This window comes from Carya illinoinensis, chromosome 4 (genome assembly GCF_018687715.1).
Source record: "Carya illinoinensis cultivar Pawnee chromosome 4, C.illinoinensisPawnee_v1, whole genome shotgun sequence".
Lineage (NCBI taxonomy): Eukaryota > Viridiplantae > Streptophyta > Magnoliopsida > Fagales > Juglandaceae > Carya > Carya illinoinensis.
The window spans coordinates 12,599,409-12,619,426 of record NC_056755.1 but is presented as its reverse complement, the minus strand read 5'-3'; the positions used below and the strand labels follow the sequence as shown (position 1 = coordinate 12,619,426).

The 20,018-nt window shown below is 34.1% G+C and overlaps 3 protein-coding genes across 4 annotated transcripts; all 3 read left to right on the top strand.

Moving 5' to 3' along the window:
- Window positions 1-547: 547 nt before the first annotated feature.
- Window positions 548-1,706, top strand: LOC122307037 (EPIDERMAL PATTERNING FACTOR-like protein 1). The gene is made up of 2 exons (XM_043119639.1): window positions 548-1,036; window positions 1,134-1,706. Exons 1-2 carry the CDS (start codon window positions 902-904, stop codon window positions 1,401-1,403), a joined length of 405 nt encoding a protein of 134 aa, XP_042975573.1. The 5' UTR covers window positions 548-901; the 3' UTR covers window positions 1,404-1,706.
- Window positions 1,707-3,714: 2,008 nt separating this feature from the next.
- LOC122308339 (haloacid dehalogenase-like hydrolase domain-containing protein At4g39970) lies at window positions 3,715-7,433 on the top strand. Of its 2 annotated transcripts, XM_043121610.1 has the most exons (11): window positions 3,718-4,153; window positions 4,241-4,334; window positions 5,108-5,152; window positions 5,265-5,315; window positions 5,521-5,595; window positions 5,696-5,729; window positions 6,097-6,152; window positions 6,233-6,292; window positions 6,823-6,882; window positions 7,009-7,055; window positions 7,146-7,433. In XM_043121610.1, exons 1-11 carry the CDS (start codon window positions 3,777-3,779, stop codon window positions 7,192-7,194), a joined length of 948 nt encoding a protein of 315 aa, XP_042977544.1. In that variant the 5' UTR covers window positions 3,718-3,776; the 3' UTR covers window positions 7,195-7,433. The 2 variants fall into 2 exon arrangements, with proteins under 2 accessions (XP_042977545.1, XP_042977544.1); XM_043121611.1 differs by lacking the exon at window positions 6,233-6,292 and having other exon boundaries at window positions 3,715-4,153.
- Window positions 7,434-16,430: 8,997 nt separating this feature from the next.
- Window positions 16,431-18,366, top strand: LOC122307795 (linamarin synthase 2-like). The gene is made up of 2 exons (XM_043120891.1): window positions 16,431-17,059; window positions 17,278-18,366. The coding sequence occupies exons 1-2, from the start codon at window positions 16,546-16,548 to the stop codon at window positions 18,201-18,203; spliced, it is 1,440 nt and encodes a 479-aa protein (XP_042976825.1). The 5' UTR covers window positions 16,431-16,545; the 3' UTR covers window positions 18,204-18,366.
- Window positions 18,367-20,018: the final 1,652 nt, after the last annotated feature.

Here is a 20,018-nt window from a genome sequence, read left to right as displayed (position 1 = left end):
TGCAAAAGGCCAAAAAAATAATGATATTCTGTAAAAATTAATTCTGAAACTGTTTTCTGACAGTCTTTTTACCACAAGAGTAATGAAAGAAAGGAAGAAGACAATGATCAGCATTTAGGTGCCGGGTTTTGTTTTCGACCCTCGTAGTTCCAACCACACCCGACCCCGATAATCTTGATCTAATCAATCGACTCAAATTTTCTTCAGAGTATATCATTCATATTATATAAACACAAACAAATATTTATCATGTTTTAATATGTAATTTATTTATGATATTCTGGCTGTAAATCTTCGTTTTCCTCTCTCCTGTTTAATTATTACATCAGTCGCAGTCCAACCCAAAAGTTCTGAATTCTGAAAACTGAAACAGAAGTGAGCCTGCTGTATTAAATGCTCGTTTTCAACTATTACGTGCCCCAACTTTTTCTTTAATTTTACCCCCCTCAGCATGTACTGGGATAAGCAGCATGCCAGCATCGATCCTTTCGCTTTCTACGCAGCTATACTATGTATATATATATACATACACGGAGAGATCCTCATTTAGCCTAACAGAATTGTGGCCAAGGGCCCTTCATTGTGCTGTTTTTTCTCATCCCAATTTGTTTTGCTCCTGTGTTGTTCCTTTCATTGTTCTGCTGTAATCTGCAACGCTGTCAGTGCTCCTTATGGTCAGACCCCCAACCCCAAAACCACCCAATTTATGCACCTCCCCTTCCTTCCCTCTATTAAATCCCTAGGAAAAAGAAGGGAAAAAAAACCCCAAGACTTATCTCAGTCTATCTTGGTTTGGTTTGCTTCTGGGACTGGAAAAAGGTAGTTAATTTTTACATCCTCGTTTCTTGGCTTGCTTGGTTGGGCATGACTTCATGGTGACATGACATGACCATATTCTCTAATGACCATGAGAAATTCAATTAATTCATGTCTTCTTCGCACCACTACCTTAGTTGTTTTGGTCCAGTATCTTCTTTTCTCTCCAGCCTCTTGCTTCAACCAGCAGAAACAACAGCCTCCAAGTTCTGATCCTGGGGTAAGTTGTATATAATTGTTTGTTGGTGCTTTTGGCTCTGTGATTTTATGGGTTTATTTATTTTGTTTGATTATAATGGAATTTGGGTGGTGTTCAGGGGTGGTTGTTTGAGGAGAAAAGTAGGCTGGGATCGACCCCTCCGAGCTGCCACAACAAGTGCAACGAGTGCCACCCGTGCATGGCAGTTCAGGTGCCTACCATACCAGGCAACGCCAACGCACTCAAACTTTCTGCTGCTGGTTTGAGTCGTCTGGCTCGAGCCACTCCCATGGAGTTCTTTGACGCATCACCACGAGGCAACAGCTACACCAATTACAAGCCTTTGGGTTGGAAATGCCGCTGCCAAAACCATCTCTTCAACCCATAGACAAAGTTGCAAACCAAGTTTTCATGTCAAAATGGCCTAGAGCCATTCATCCTCATCTCCTTTTTTGAAATGTGTAGTTTTTGTCTAAGAGGATAATCGAAATTCCTCCTTTTTTTTCCTTTTTTTTTTTTCAAAAAACAGGACATGTCAACGTTATCATCATTACCTGTATACACTGAAATCTTATACAATGTAAAGATCAGATCGCAACTGAGCTTCTCAATTTGTATTTATATTTATCGTTGCTCTGTTTTCTCTGTTCCTACAAATTTAGTATATCAATCTTCTCTATGTTTGTTTCAATTAATAGCCCTACTTTAATTTTCCAGGGATCTTTCAGTTATAATTATTGGTTTTAATTGCAGTCTGTCCCCCACATTCCAAAATGTGTGTTTTTTTTAGGGTTGTGATTCCTTTTTCCTTATCTTCTAGGGATTCACATGGCCCATCTCCCATGTCACTGTGCACCCTCTAATATCTCCGCTGCCTTTCTTAGAAATCACCATCGAAGGGACAAAAATGCCTCAGCATCCGAAGCGATTGAAGGTTATTTTGTTGATATTGGTAATTGGTATTTCCTTTTTCAGATTTTTGGGATTTTTTTTCCTTAAATGCTTTCCTAAATAATCTGCAGCACAGTTGCATCGACTGCTACACGCACTGTCAAACATCGATCTGTGGTTTTGTTCCTTGAAACTGGAATTTGGTGAGTGCTCTGCCCCCAAAATCTAAGATTGTTTTTACAGACGTATAGTCGTGGAATTTTAAATACTGCACAATCGTTTTGAAAAAAAGTGGAGTCCACAATTAAAAAGTTAGTTTTTTTTTCATGTGGATCCCATATTAATTTATTTTTTTCAAAATGACTGTATGCCGCTTGCACAATCACGACTGTAACTATCATTTCTCTTGTTTTTAATAGCATCCTGGGAGACGCTTTTCGTCATCACTTTGGCCTTGAAAAATGTTCGATTTAAGTAAAAATTTTATTATACCTCGTGAACAAACTTGTATATCATACGTAAGATTGTAAAAGATTTCATATAGTAAAATAAATGTATTGTATTCTATGATATTATCAAACTACATTATTTTCTAAAATCTTTACATAAATCTGACACTTCTTGCCACTTATTACACACCTAATATATTGGTTATGCATTACTTTTATTATTAAGATGCATGAACTTCCTGTGCTACGGCGCCTCAAAGCATTGGCAATGATGTAGCCAAATGTAAATATAAAATCACATATTTTGGTGGTTGTCTTTGCCATTCAAGAAAGACTCTCATATTAGATTATACATCTTTTAACCAAAATAATAATAAATTATTTTTTTCCTAAAATTATTATTATTTATATATTTTGTAATTAAAACCCACTTCATAAGATCTAAAAATATACACCAATTGTGCTGTTTTAAAATTGAACATCAACAAATATACACCAATTTCATCAAATTAAAATCATCCCTAAAAATAGAAAATCGAAACCCTAAATTCATCTCTAAAATCATCTCGGACATCAAAATCCTAATCTAGATCAAACAAAGCTTCCAAACAACGATTACAACAAACTGAAATCTATGTAATAAAAATCCTTATGAAGAACAAAGAATATTGTTTTACCCTAGCTGTAACTAGAGAACATCAACCAAGCAAGTGTTTTGAAAAGGGTGACGAACAATGCTGTCGATGGATGAAGTGCAGCATCCTTGTGAGAGATTGAAAATTTAAAAATCATAATAGAGGATTAGAGTTTTGGGAGGGAGAGATAGAAAACTTCACTTGGCCAAAGAGAGAGAGAATGAAGAAATAGAGAATAGAGGAAGAAAATCATACCTAAATCGTCTCGAGATTCATTGAGATTGTGTGAAGGTTCCATTGTTTGCCATCGAGAGAGTGAGCTGCGAGCGTTTGTCTGTCGACATAAGGGTTTGTCGAATGTGAGGAAAAAAAGAAAAAATTGAGATAAGAGAAAAAAAACATAAAGGATAAATGGTAAACAGTAGATCTGGTAATATGTAAAAATACCGTTCATAATAAACAAAAAATTTGTGTCTAGCAAATTCGATACAGAAAAAAAAAAAAAAAAAAAAAAAAAAAAAAAAAAAAGGTAAAATGATTAACTAAATATGTATTTATATTTACATTTAGCAACAGCAAAGCCTCTGGATGAGACTCACGCCGGTTACTGCTTACTATTTAATTATTTTAGAACTTTTATTAATTAAAGATCTTCAGAAAAAGAGTGGTGGGTTTGTCGTAATAATTCATGTATCTCCGCTACAAAGTCGAGCGATTCGTATTTAATGATCGTTGACGGTCGTTAAATCCGTTAAAAGCGGAAGCAGTGCTGGAGGCCACACAGCCATGGCTTGCGCGATAACTCTCTACTGCCCCCCTCTCTCCCCTTCCTCTTTTTCTTCTTCTGCTGCCGCAAACTATCTTCTTCCTAACTCTCTCCACTACGCCACCACTCTTCGCCTCCCAACCCTCCGAAAATCTTTCACCTCCGAGAAACGGCTCTCGGTTTCGTCTTCGTATAAATTCCAAGCGCTCGTATTCGACTGCGACGGCGTGATCCTCGAGTCCGAGCACTTGCACCGCCAGGCCTACAATGACGCCTTCGCTCACTTCAACGTCCGCTGCCCTTCGTCTGCTCAATCGCAACACCCTCTCAATTGGGGCTCCGACTTCTACGACGAGCTCCAGAATCGCATCGGAGGCGGCAAACCCAAAATGCGATGGTTCTCTCTACTTTTTCCTCTTTCTTTATTTTTACTTTTATATTTTTTCATTGTGTTGTTGATTGATTGGGATTTCGGATTGTGAAGGTACTTTGGAGAGCACGGGTGGCCGTCATCGACTATATTCGACAAGCCTCCAGAGGCCGATGAGGACCGAGTCAAGTTGATAGATACTCTTCAGGTACTGTCTTTTTCACTTGCTTTTTTCTTTTAAATAATTCTACTTGTTTGGCTGCAGGGAAAATGTGAATATCCTATATGCATGAGATTTTAAATTTGAGTGAGAGAAGTATTAGATGATTTTGTAATCCGCCATCAAGGAGAAAGAAATCCGAGTTCTTGATTTGAAATTTCCATTTTGTAGGTGCTGATAACGAAATAAGAAGTTGAATCAATGAACCTTAGCGCTGTTGTTGGCCTTTAGTCGAATGGAGTAGTAGTGTCTTGTAAACTGATCCTTTTTGAAAGAAAATTTTGCATTTAACCTAGTGCTTTCTTATGAAGAAAGATAGAGAAAAATTTGAGAATTATTTATTCCCTGCTTGGCTGCTTACTCCTATTTTCCATGCGACGAGTGGATAATATCATAATAAGCATTGTAGTTCAACTAGACCTTGAAATTCGTGAATGCCGTATTTAGTATTTACCGAAATGGACCTCTAGAAATGCATTTCAGAATGAATTCAAAATCTCTATGCATGAGGTGGCAAGTGAATCCAAAGCTTTTATGCCTTGCCAATGGAATGCGGTCTTCTTTCTTTTGAGATGGTACATGGCATAGAAGCTCAAGAGTCTGAAATTATCCATTGGTTTTCAATGCATTTATACAGAGATGCGTGCATACTCAAAAAGTTGTAAATAATTATTATTCTTTAATGATCAGTTTTATACCTGGAATAGAAGTTTATATTAATTTTAGGCAGGTACTATGTTGATCTTTTTATGGTACTGTAGGATTGGAAGACTGAAAGGTACAAAGAAATAATCAAATCTGGAACTGTAAGGAGATGTTTACGTTTCTTTTTCACTAATTATATTGTTGATTTATTTATTTTTATCATCAATTGTGCTGATGGGAAACTAGAATACAGACTGATACCGTTTTCACCAGGTGGAACCTAGACCTGGGGTTTTGAGATTGATGGATGAGGCCAAGGCTGCTGTAAGTTAAGCTTACGAGAAAAATGCAATCATGTTGTCATGTTGAATGCAGTAACATTTTCTTGATCGTCCCCTTTTTTCATATTTTTTTGCACAGGTTTAGTAACTTGGTCCGTGTCTCTAGATCGATACTGGCAGATTCTGTGCCTGAGTGGATATATGTGTTAATTGATAGTGATGATTTCTTTTTCTTCTGGCTATTTTAGGGTAAAAAATTAGCTGTTTGCTCTGCAGCAACAAAAAGTTCGGTTATACTCTGTCTTGAAAACCTTATAGGAATTGTAAGTTGTTTCTTCGGAATTTTGTTTATTATAATCTGTACTTTTCTGTTTTTACAACATATATTGATTCATGGTCGTGTTTTCCTCATCCTCATCTTAGGAGCGCTTTCAAAGTCTTGATTGCTTTCTCGCGGGTATGTCTTGAAATGGAGTATTCCTTGTCTTTTGGGCATATCATATCTGAGAGACTTCTTGACTATTTGTATACTTTATTCTTCTATCCATCTGCCATATGTGCACAAGAACATCGATGTAAAGAACTTGGAATTCATACATAATTTTGTTCTCTTTGTTTGATTTTGTGCCCATTTTGATTTGGTCACAATTCTAGTCCACTAAGATTTGGTAATATTGAAGTTTTTTTCTGTTGGCATGCGTTCTGATTAATTTTTTAATTTGTTTCCAAAGTATATAATATTCATATGTACATGTTGATGCATAAACTATATTTTGTAACTCTGACATTCATATGTGTTATTGTTCTTTCTTTTCGGGTTGCAGGTGATGATGTGAAGGAAAAGAAGCCAGACCCATCAATTTATCTGACAGCTTCCAAGGTAAGTTTACCATTGTGCTTTCTATTGCTTGGAAAATAGATATCATGATCATCAGCGCTGTAGAATGATCTAACTTGCAGAGGCTAGGCGTGTCCCCGCAAGATTGTTTGGTAGTGGAGGATAGCATTATTGGACTACAGGTAGATCTTGTGATCTGTAGAAATCAGTTGCTTTAGATGCTTAAATGAGGAATTTTGAATTTTAGAGCTTCAATTTAAATGTTATGCTAGCAGGTAGAGAGAGGGGGAGTGGGGAGGGGCTAGAAGTACATATATCCATACATATATCCTTGACACCACCTCTCAACTAAAACCAAAATCAATTCAAACGGACTCGAACCAAAACAAATACAAAAAGGCCAGTACTTGGAGTCCAAGAATTTACTGGACTATCTGATGGTGTTAAAATATCAAATGAAAATGCTTAAACTAATACCTGCAGAGTCTCAACAAGTGCATAACACCATTGACCTTGAAAGTAGGGTTAAAAGTTAAAACCTTGGAGAACGGTGAACCCTATTATATAATTATCTCTTACAGTTCCAGTTGTGATAAACATTACTCATTCTACTAGCTCCACTAATTATTTTGAGTTATTGTCATTCCAAATTGTCTTATTTGGCCATTACATATTGAACCATGATAGATCCTGACTTAAACTAACTTTGTAGGCAGCAACAGGAGCTGGGATGTCATGTGTGATTACCTACACCTCGTCAACAGCTAACCAGGTCATGCCTTTCCATCTGTAGCTCTTAAACAAAGAAAATTATGGATACAATATCTGAGATATGCTGGCAATTCATAACCAGATAGTTGCTTCATGACTTAATTTTTTATCCATTTATTTAATGTAGGATTTCAAAGATGCAATAGCCATCTATCCTGATTTGAGTAATGTTAGGTATGGTTTATAGCCATTTCATTTATATATGGTTGGAATCGTTTATTGTTTCACCTGACAGCTTACATAGGTTTCCAAACATCCATGTAGATTGGAAGACTTGGAGTTATTACTTCAAAATGTTGTTGCTGCCAGTTAGATTTGTCCAAACTGCTTGTGGCTGGCTTTTTTAGTTTTTTAATTATCTAAATTTGGCTGCGATTGAAGTTACCCCCATTCACTCATCTTTAGCTGAAAAAAATACCCTTATCATCTCACAAAAGTCATGAGCAAAAGGGATGGGCGGCCAGAATTGATGGCCATTGTTTTGAATTACCATAAATAATGTGATTGTAAGCTCGTAACAATTTTACAAAGTTCGTTCTCACTCTTGCTCCAGATACTTCTGATCAAAACTACTGAGTAACATCTTCTTCTTCTTCTTCTGTCGAAAGCGTGAAAAACATTAAAAAATTCACCTAATTAAACTAGAATAATGATACTTTCTATCTTAAATTTTATCATCTCTAGATACGCAGGCTGATTTGACAAATTTTAAATAAAAATATACTTACGATAAATGTTAAATAGATATGTTGAGGATAAAACATACAAAGCCCAAAAAGCTTACTAGTTCTAGTCCAAGAGAGAGGTCTTCTCACTAAAAGACAAAAGAAGGAAGAAGAATGAGAGACAATGAGGAGCAAGCAAGGAGCAAGCAAAATGAGGGTGTCCGAATAATATGAGTGAATAGAAGAAAATAGAAATGAGAGAATAAAGAATGTCTAGAAAAAGAAGAAAAGGGAAATGAGAGAGAAAAAATTTGTAAGGGAAGGTGGCAAATTCTCACCACTTCCTGGAGGCATGCAAAAAGAATGGGCATATAAAAGGAAGCGGCTAGACAATTTGGAAGGGAACTTTTTGGACTTCAACCACTTCGTCAAATTTTTCAATCTTAGAGTATTAGTAGTGAACTCAATGAAGTTTAGCCAAAATTTGATTAGGAAATTTACCTTTACAAATTTAGCCAACCACTTTTTAACAACACCAACTAATAAACTCTCTAAATCTATCATTATTCTATTAAAATATTGATTTTGACATTTTCATTTATTTTAATTTTAATTGTAATTTGAATATTTATTTATTATTAAAAATTTACACATTAATTTTCTAACGTTCATGCTATTCTAACGGATAAAATTTTCTAATGGTCTTTTTTTAGCAACGGTCATATTTTTTCAATTGATATATTTTTTTCAAAGTTGCTTGGATGAGGCATTTAATGAAGGGTAAAACCGGTCCACTTCCTCATTCTAACAAGAAAAAGCAGCATGGATGGTTGTCCTCAAGAGAATACCAACAACTAGATGGTGTAGACATGATATGACTGAATCACGAAGGAAAGAGTGATTTTTTTATGCCAAAATAATATTTGGCCAGCAACTTGGGCTGGCCAGATTGGGGCTAGTGAAAATGATCAAAGTTAAAAATGTTGTAGATTTGTTGAGTCCATTATAGTAAGCTTTAATTTAGCCTAGTTAAATTTTAGCTAAAATGCTTTGTTGATTCCACAACTAGTGCTATCATGACTGGAGCTCCAACGACGAGAATTTCCTGAATATATATTTTAGATCTCCACTATACAGAAAGAAGAAAGAAGCTATAAGAGACTGTAAATAAACATAGTATAGTGGAGTACTCTTACATCTACTAAAAACCCTCGTGGACATAGATAACATGTTGATCCACATAAATCTATGTGTCTATATCTTTCTTATATTCTTAGTATTTATTTTTCATTAATCATCATGGAAGTATGCACAGTCGTACTAGACCATGCCGGGGGCTCAGACTACACCAATCGGGGTCAAAATCGTTATAGCAGGCCATGGATGTTTCTCCCCTTTCAAACTGTTGTGCGATTTTTGGCATTAACAAAATACAATAACATTATGAGTAATGCTATATGTACTTATAATTTTATTTATACTTTTACTTACAAGACTCATTTTGTTAGTTTTCTTTTGAAATTTAAATTTTTGAATTTAAATTTTATGATTTTCAAGAAATAAGTTTTTTATAAATTTTTTTAAATACATTTAGTATTTTCCTAACATTATATTTGTTAGCTGGTTGGGAAAATTCATCCTTTACATCGTTATTGACCTATAAAAAGAAGAAGAAGAAGAAGAAAAAAAAAAAAAAAAATTAGACACTTCTTAGAAATCAACTTTTTTTCATGTCACAGTGTAGCGAGTATATCCGACAGACTGACAAGCTAGCTTGCATGCAGAACAATTCAATGTTGCGTTTAGAATACTACGTAAAATATATATAGCAATTATAGCTGTTGTTGTCGGTAGGCGAATCATGTGGCATGACTCTGAAGTTTGAAGGCGTGACGACGCGCAATTAAATTGATCTCCACCTACACGTGATGAAAAGTAGTTCGAGCTAGCGTATGTGTATCTCCTAGTCCATTACAGGCAACTTTGTGGGGTTGAAATCGAGCGAGCCGGTCTTCGGCTTGCCAAACTCAGCTCCACTGAAAAAATGAATCTCAAATTCAAGAATTTTATTTAATTTTTGTTTGAACTCGACTTAATAAGTTAAATTTTCAATTCGACCTGAGTTCGATCAAAAAACAAGCTTGAGTGCTCAGCACAAGTTGTTAATTTTTTTAATAAAATTTAATAATTAATAAATTAGATAAATAAAAAGTAAAAATTATGATATAAAATTTATACAACTAACAAATAGAACCTTTATTAAATTATTAGATTTTAAAAATTTATGAATAATTAATATGTAACTAGTTGATATTTATCTATAATAACTATATTATATGCCTACATAAATTATTAATACATACACATAAATTATAATATGATATCATATATTCAATATATAGACATAAGTAATTAGGTTACATATTATATATTTAATTATAAAAGTGCTATGTTTATATTATTAGCTAATATATATATATATATATTTATGTCTATATACATAAGTGTATGTATATATTTATCAAAATATAGATGAGTTTTAATCGAGTCAAACTAATGAGTCGATTTGAATATAAACGAGTTGGCCTTAACAAACTTTAACCGTGTCAAGTCAAGTTTAGTCAAATATGTGTCATTTACTAATCGAATGGATATCTGCTTTTATGAACAATCATTTCGTTTACCGATTGAATTTGATTCGAGTTTAATCCATCGAGTATCGAGCAAACTATCGAATAGACTAGTTGATTTACTGCCATAATCGCTTGGAAAATTCCATAGATCGAAAGTTTTTAATGTTTAGATATGGATCAGTTGACAACTTTTTTTTACCCTTGCTTGCACATTTAATATTACCTGCAAATGTGGCCCATCTCTATTTTCGATATCCTTTTCCTCTTTCTCTCTCTCTCTTTTTCTATTTTTAAGTCTTGCACACTTTTGACTATTTTAGGATTATGATTATTGATCAATTATAGCTTTTCTCAACGTTATAGAAAAGGAAATGAACTTATCATTTTATATACTATATAATACATTTATTTTTTTATTTTTATTTTTATTAAAGTAATTGAATTCTTCTACTCATTATCTTTATACCATATTTGTTAAGAAAAAAAAAATTATGTTTGATGTATAGGATAAGAATGATAAGTAAACTTTTTCTGAAGAAAGTTGTCATGTATCTTTGTGATAACTCCAAGCAACAAAGACAAGCTACATTTCAGGCTAGAACAGAAGTAGTTAATACATATTAAAAAAAAAAAAGGAAAATTCAAAATATAGTACCAAATCTCAGAGGAAGCTTAGAGCGATTGAGAGATATAGTGACAAAGCAATGGATGAATTGGTCGTAGATCTGACAGTAATTCAACCATGACAAATGAAGAGAGAGATTAGAGAGAGAGATATCAAGTTCAATATACTAAAGGGAATTACTTCTCCGACATAAAGTGGCCACAGATGGTGGTCACCGATTGTAGGATTTTATTTTATTTTTAATTTTTATTTAATACTTAAATTTTTAATAAATTTATGAATTTTATTTTATTTTTAAAAATATTTAATGAATTTAAAAAATTATGTAAAAAAAAAACAACAAAAAAAGAGAAAACTTTTGCCTCTATGATGGGCGTTTCGGTGGGCTCTCTCTAGGAGTAGCACCGTCCTATAGTAAATATGGTATTTAATATGGGTGACAAATCGTATTTTGGGGTTATGTTCATGTCAAGTACTCATGAATATTTGACTATGCAGATCAATCAAAATCTAACCTGTTAAGTTAAATATGTCAAACTTTTAAATTCTAACTCAATCCATTTAGATAACGGATTGTGCATGTTACATGTTTAACAATTAATTATAAATAAGTCAATATAACATGACTCATTTAAGCTTGTTTCATATAAATTGGTTGAACTAACACTCATAATCCGTTTGACCTTATTAACATAATCTTACTTAAACGTTAAAATCTATATTTATTAATAGTCACAATATCTTTAAAAAAAAAAAAAGACTACATACTTACAAAAAATATTAACAGTTTTCAAATTTTAATATATAATAAAACCAATATTACAAATTTTATAATAATAAATATGATCATAGATATAAAATTACAATCCCAATAATAAATATATAAGAATACTGAAAAATATCAATATTATAACTCAATATAATAAAATTTTAATTTTGAAATAAAATATAAATGGGTCAAAATGGGTTGATTTCGGATTATGTGGGTTGACACATCCATAAATATTATTTTAATGAGTCAACCCGTTTTAAGTTGAACTCATTAATATCAAATCCAAATTCGCTAATTTCGTATCGTATTCCTGTTAAATTCATAAATTGTATTGCGTATTGTCACCCCTACATGGTAACACCAAGTAGAATACTTCAAAGATTTTAAGGTGCTCATCCTTGGTACTAAACCCTGAAGAAAAAAAATAAGTTTGCATTTTATAAATAATTTAGGATTATTGCTCAATCCATATAGGTCTAGTTTCCACCACATATAACAGTTATAACTTGGTTTTAGGATCTTCTATAATTAACCTTTAAGGTCTTGTTTGGATTCAGACTTTAATTCATTTTATTTTATTTCATCTAATTATTTCAAATTTTTCAAATTTCTAAGCAAAATGTAATAAACAATTTAACTTTTCAAATCTCAAAATAAAAATAATATTCTAACAATATTTTATTCAACTTTCAACTTTCATCTTAATTCACTATCCAAACCCTCACTTATAATTGGGTTTCAAGGCCTTGACATGTGAATATCTTTTCTATCAGTTCCTTGTTGGAAATGGTACATATATATATATAACTTACAAACACAAATAGCAACACAATTGACTCGTTTGATTACACAAATTAGATAAGATAAGATAAGAAATCTATAAATAGTAATGAGATAATTTGTATATAGTAGTGAAATAATTTAAGTTAGGATTTTTTTTGAAATTTGTGAAAATAAGAGAAAAAAAGTTGAATAAAGAAATTATAAAGTTATAAGAGGGTTAAAATATAAGTTTTTTTAAAGTTTGGAAAAGTTGTAATGATTAGATAAAAAAGTTGAAATTTTGAAATTGTAAAATATCTGTGTTTGAATGGTGTTTAGATATTGAGACGAGATGATTTGAAAGATTTGTGAAACTAAGATTGGAGAGTTCGAAACCATATGATTCAATGGTTTTGGTACAAACAAAAGTTTACCATGAAAATCTTATCTTGGCTTTTAAAGTGGGAATTTATGGAAGGTAAAATTGAATCTTTTGCTCATCCAAGAGGGGTTCCGCTTATCTTGCACCTTTTATACATGGATAACATAATTATTTTTACAAGTGGTAATCTCAAGTCCCTTTGAAACATATTGAGAATTTTTGCAACATATGAGTAGTCATGGTTGGGATAGATTGTAAGTGTGGAGAAATCTTCTCTCATTTTCTCAAAACATATTACATTTGCTCATCGGCATGTTCTTCTTCAGTCTATAGTTTTAAAGAGACAGTTTTTTTTTTTTTTTGATACTTGGGAGTTCCAATTATCTCAAAAAAACTGAAAGCTGTACATTTGGAGGACCTAGTGGTTTGAGTACGAAAAAGAGTTGATGGCTATCAATCTTAGTTGCTTTCACAAGGCGTCCGATTGATCATGATCAAACAAGTTTTATCAAGTATGCCTATTCATTTGGTATCTACTCTTCAGGTACTGAGGATAGTGTTCAAACTATTAAATACCTACTTTAGGAATTTTTTTTAGGGCTCCATGGAAGGAAAGAATAAACCTAGTTGGAGAGCATGCGATAAAATGTGTCTACCAGATCAAGAGGAAGGTGGTTTGGGAATTAAGAGGTTGGATGAGATTCAACAGTCTCTATATGTAAAATTTTCTTGGAAATTGCTTCATGAGAATTTCTTATGGACGAATTCTTTTTTAGAGCAAAATATGTGAAGAATAACCATGTCTCGTTTGTAGATACAAATAAGGGATATAGGAATTGGCAAATGATTGCTAAGTGTTTACCTTTGATTCTTAACCTTCCTCTTTGATTCTTAATCTTTCTCGTTGGAGGGTTAGAGGGGGTAAAATATTTTTTTGGTATTATAAATGGTCGAATGGGAGCCATTTAATTAACTATCATTCCAATGTTCCATTTCCGAAAACTACCATTAGAGAATGCAAACTGGAGTATGGCTGGGATATCAATGTTATCTTTCGACTGGTGGGTTCGGAAAATGCAATGGCTGTGGTGGACAATTTAGGAATATATAAACATGTGTATGATATTCTCGCATGGACTGATAATGTGGATGGTAATTTATCAACTAAAAGTGCTTGGAGTCATATTCAATTTCAAGTCCTAAAGGTGGACTGGTTTAACTGGGTTTGGCATTTGTCCTTACCAAAAAAAAAAAATTCAGTTATGATCTGGAAAGCTTTTATCAGTGTCTTGAGTGTCGATAATCAAGTTTGTAAGCTTGGTATATTGCTTGTTTCCAGAAATAATTGTTGTGACACGGGGGGTATGAAGACTTGAACTATGTTTTGGCTAAAGGGAATTTTTTGGAGATGTGGGAGTGGGCCTTTTTTTCGGTTGGTACGACATCCATGTGAGGTAGTGGGTGGCGGATTCGAGTAGAGAGTTGGTTTCTTAAGGCTAAGAAAAATTCACAAGTAGAGTCTCTTTTTGGTATTATTCTTTGTATCTTGATTTGGTACTTATGGAATAGGAGATGTAAAGCAAGGAAGGAAGATAAGGAAAAGTCATTGCACTCAACATGGGCAAATTTTCTTGCTATGTTAGGGGCGGAGGGGTGCACGGCTAATGTTGCCTAGCTACCAAGGCCTCTCAAAGGGTCTTTTAAAATGGAGAAATTGGGTCTACCAAATATTCGACTTTAGTTGGTTGGTTAGTTTTTTTTGTTTTTAGAGATTTTATTTGTCAGTTTTTTTTTTTTTTTTTTTATACTATTTTGATGCTTTTACTGTATTTCTTTACTAAAAGTGATGGTCTCTAATGAAGATATGAAGGTGCTGTCCTCTTCAAAAAAAGAAAAAAAAGAAGAGTTTACCATGAAAAGATTTTACCGCTTATAAGACGCGGATGCAAAACATAACAATTTTTATAAAACTCATTAACAGACTAAACAAAATTAAAATATCAATATTTTTTATGGTAAGTGAAATGTTTCCATATCAATATTAATCCTTTTGAAATGTCAATAAACAAGCAAATAAATAAGAGGGATTGCTAGAGCCACACAAAAATTCTATAAAGGATACTAACAAACTGGTTATCATTATTTTTAGAGGGTTGTCAGAGTCATCCAAGAATCCTACAAAAAATTTTCATAAACTGATAGTAGAATGTCATATCATCTAAATTATTATTATTTTTTTTATTTTCCATTTTTATCCATGCATTCCACCTAGCCTCGAGTCCCCCTCCTCTCCCTGTCCCGAATCCCAACCCCTAGACTCAAAGTCACCCAGCTTTGCCGCCAGTTCTTATCGACGGGGTAGACACTGACGTCATTGCCAACCCACTTCCACACTACCAGTTATTTTATTGATACATACCTCTCTCTCTCTCTCCTAATTCTCAGCCCTATCTTATATATTTACCTTTGAGCTCATCACCAGATTCTAAAAGTAAGTCTTTTTCTTTTTCAGATTTTTATTTTTTGATTTGCTTATAAGATGACAGCCAAGTGATTATAACTTTTACTGCTTATAAAGTGACAGCCAAGCGATCAGCGACTCACCAATCCTATAAATTTCGGACGCCACAAAGAAACGCCACCGAAGGTGGCTACCGAAAAGGTAAAACAATTTTTTTTTTTTTAATTTTTATATGTATTTTTTTAATATATTTAAATATTTTTTAAAAATAAATAAAAATCATAATATCATTTAAAAATATTTTCTTAATTATTAAATAAAAAAATATATATTAAAAAAAAAAAAGTACAATCGAATGTGGTCACCTTATGTGGATAAAGCATTATCCATAAATTTCGCTCCTACAACTCCGGATTGGTCTTTTAAATATCCTCAGACAAAGTTGGCCAGCTCCGAAAAAGTCAATTCAAAATTGTACTGCTCAAAAATTGATTGGCACAAGAACCGATGCGCACATCTTTTGGCACAATGCGCACTAACAAGCAACCTGCACGTTTTAACATGTACTGGATGTTCATAGTGAAAAAGATCCCCACCGTCCGATGAATAAAGCTCGAATGCCGCCCGTGACCGCTACAGTATGTTATTTGGCAATTTTTTTTTTTTAATGATTAGGAAGTGATATTTAAAAAAATATAAAAAAATTACAAAAATAACTATTGATATAAACGAGCGGTGCTACTACCGGCCCGACAATTTTAGATTGCAACTCAGTATCAAATACCAAATGTCACTTACAAAATTACTTTAAAAGTCAAGAGCATCGAGTATTCATACGAACAAATAACAATACAAGGGTCAGATACGCAATTAATTAATACTTCGGTCCTGACAATCCGCTCAGCCAACTATTATGTGGCACATGCTCTTTCCCTTTGGTACACTCCACCGGAATACTTTTGAATATGCATTAATCACATTAATATATAAAAAAGGAAGTGACATCATGAAGTACTGTTCGCGAAGAAAAAAAAAAGAGAAGTACTGTTCGTTAATGTTTACAAGCATCTTTCAAAATGTAACAAAGCTATCATGTTTAAGCTTAAGTTCCTGTGAAATTCTGTCATTGTGGAAACCTCGAGGTGAATGGTTGACTGAGAACTCCTTGATATTAGCTGTCACTTGTCATGTTCCATAAATGCATTTATTTTCGTTACGTCTCTTAACACTTTATGAGATATGTTTATTCCGTTTTAGGGCTAATACCAAAGCATTTTTTTCTGTATAAAAGGAGCAAACTAAGCTACGTATCATCATCCTAGAACTCTGGTTCCACCAATATCTAAGCTCAATTGGCTATAAAGATGGGTTCAGTAGGAGTGGAGAAACCCCATGCAGTATGTGTTCCATACCCAGCACAAGGCCATGTGAACCCCATGATGCAATTAGCCAAGCTCCTACACTTCAAGGGTTTTCACATAACCTTTGTCAACACTGAGTTCAACCACAAGCGCTTAATCCGGTCCAAAGGAGCAGATCACGTCAAGGGCCTGCCAGATTTCCGCTTCGAAACCATACCGGACGGGTTGCCGCCTTCTGACCGTGATGCAACCCAAGATGTCCCTGCCCTTAGTGATTCCACAAGAAAGAACTGCTTGGCACCCTTTAAAGAGCTAGTGCTTAAGCTCAATTCTGTACATGAGTCTGAAGTGCCTCCTGTTAGTTGCATAATACCGGATGGGGTTATGGGCTTTGCAAGTAAAGCTGCTGAAGAATTAGGCATCCCGGAGATACAATTCTGGACTGCATCGGCTTGTGGCTTCCAGGGATATCTGTCCTTCACTGAACTCATCAAAAGAGGCTTTGTTCCCTTCAAAGGTACTTGGATTATTTTTGTTTTCAAAGCTTCTTGCATGGTGCTAGAGGTTGTCATAAGATTTAATAATAATAAAAAGGAGTCATATATATAAGCACCTCTGGCCAGATCAATCATAACTGAAGGAAAGAGAAGCCTCCATCAAGAAGTGACTGAATTGTAATCACTTAATTAGTTTTAACAACTTATTTTATATCGAGATCTCTTTCATGTGTTGCAGACAAAAGCTTCATGCATGATGGAAAGCTTGACACACCAATCGACTGGATCCCAGGCATGAAAAACATCAGGCTCAAGGACCTCCCTAGCTTTATCAGAGTCACCGACACTAGGGATATCATGTTCGACTTTCTGGGGTCAGAAGCGCAAAATTGCTTGAGTTCTTCAGCGATTATCTTCAACACATTTGATGAGTTTGAATATGAAGTACTCGAGGAAATTTCGGCCAGATTCCCTCGCAATATATACACCATAGGCCCGCTTTCCCTGCTAAGTCGGCAGGTCCCTGATAGCCAACTAAAGTCTCTAAGTACAAGCTTATGGAAAGAAGACTCGAAATGCCTCCAATGGCTTGACAAAAGAGAACCCAATTCAGTTGTTTACGTGAATTATGGCAGTGTGACTGTTATGACAGAACAACATCTGAAGGAGTTTGCATGGGGGCTTGCAAATAGTAAGCACTCATTTTTGTGGATTGTTCGGCCTGATGTAGTGATGGGAGACTCGGCAATTTTGCCTGAAGAATTCTTTGAGGACATAAAGGACAGGGGATTGATAGCAAACTGGTGCCCCCAAGGCCAAGTTCTGGCACACCCATCTGTGGGCGTTTTCCTAACACACTGCGGGTGGAATTCCACTTTGGAAAGTGTTTGTGGTGGTGTGCCTATTATTTGCTGGCCATTTTTTGCAGAGCAGCAAACCAATTGTCGATACGCTTGCACTAGTTGGGGGATTGGCATGGAAGTCAACAATGATGTTAAACGTGATGAGATCGAAGCACTCGTTAAGGAAATGATGGCCGGGGATAAGGGAAAGGCGATGAGGCAAAAGGCAGTAGAATGGAAGAAGAAAGCAGAGGAAGCTACTGATATTGGAGGCTCATCTTACAAGAATTTTGAAAGGTTGATTAAGGAGGCTCTCCATTAGTCAATGGTAGGTGTAGGGTAAAACAATAGAAGTTGAGCTATTGCATAGAGATCCATCTGGTCGAGTGGGAGGGATGGGCTTGTGAGCTGGATTCTACATTATTTGTTGCTATTATTGTGGAGTTTATGGATATCGACTATTTTTCTCCTACCGTGGAAGTTTATCTTATAGCCTCATACTTATCTCTCTCTCTCTCTCTCTCTCAATATCCTCCTTTAGTTTTGGTACTTATCTGTATCTCAGGTTGTATATGTATCCTGTAAATATATTCATGATTATATATATATTAGTAAAGCAGCACGTGCGATCCACGTGTGCCAAATTGATATTTTTATTAAGTGTAACAATTTAAAAATTTTTCAATTTAGTTATAAATAGATAGAATTTCATCTATATTTTAACAATTTTCTTCCTCTTCATAATAAACATATAAACAACAAAATATTACACTGCACAGATATAAACAACAAAATGAGTTATGGATTTATTTTTTTGTCTAGGTGTCATTTGATAAGTAAGTGTCGGTTAGAAGTTAATGAGAAATGAGGGATTCTCTATCATTGACCTGAAATTCAGAAACTGTTTCACTATGTGCTTTTGCTCTTCTGGAAACACTAAAGCATATCAATAATTTGTAGAAGCAGATAATAGCACAAATTGATTAGGAAATGTGTTGATTACATATAACATAACAAATTACTTCATTTTAGTACACTGCAGGTAGAATTCCGTGCATATTATGCAGTAGTCATCAGTTCATCTTTAATTATGTTATTACTACAATAAATGGCAAAAGTTCAAAATGTCCTAAAATAAAGAACAAAAGAAATAAGTACATCTCATTCAGTATACTGGAGCAATTGAGGTTATTCATGTGAATCAACATGTTTAAGAGGAGAGCAGCAACACTGTCATGATTGTTGATATCTTGATCCACTGGAATTTTTTCAAATAACAAGTAAAGATTTTACAAGTGAATTGTAACTAAAAACTTTATAAAATGACAAGTTTCAATTGGGATTTAGAGAACATTCATGGAGGAGATGAATAAAATTATTAGATCTAAAATACCATATCTTAAATACAATTAGTATTTCAGATTCATATTACGGTTTTGTAAGAAATTGTGCATTATTAAAGGAAAAATAAAATGGAACACATAGAAGATCTAACAGAAGATAGAAATACAAATATGAATATTTGTGAAGTATTATTTTATTATGTCGAAGCAAAATTACAGAAATTTGAGGCTTTTCGCCTCAATCTTTAAACGCTCTTGCTCTTCAAAAATCTGCATGCCTTTCCTATCTAAAGGAGTAGCCACTCGAAAAGAAGATTTAAGCAAAAATTTTAAATCTCTGTTATCTCGCTTTAGTGCTTCCATCTTTATGTTGGACTCCATAAGAAGCCGCTGAAGGATAGCAATATTCTCGTGGAGTTTGTCAACCCCACCAGTCCTGGATTGTAGTCGCTGAGAATATACGACAATGGCTGATGAGTATCGGGTACCGAGACTCACAAGCTCGTAGATAAGTTCATTATCTGACTTATTAGTCAGATCATTATTAGATTGCATAATAGCACCTACGGAAGAAGCAGAAACAACTGGTGAACGAGGTGCAGGATACCTCATGTAGTGGTAATGAGAAGATTGCTGAGCCATTGCAAAGTGAGAAAGCAGAAAGAGATTGCAGAGTAAGAATGCAGACTAATTTCAGAAAAGTGAAGAAGATGAGATGCGAAAGAAGATGAACTGAATAATTCTTTTATAGAGAAAATTATGACTACTCATCTCTTGTGAAGTATTTCTCTACA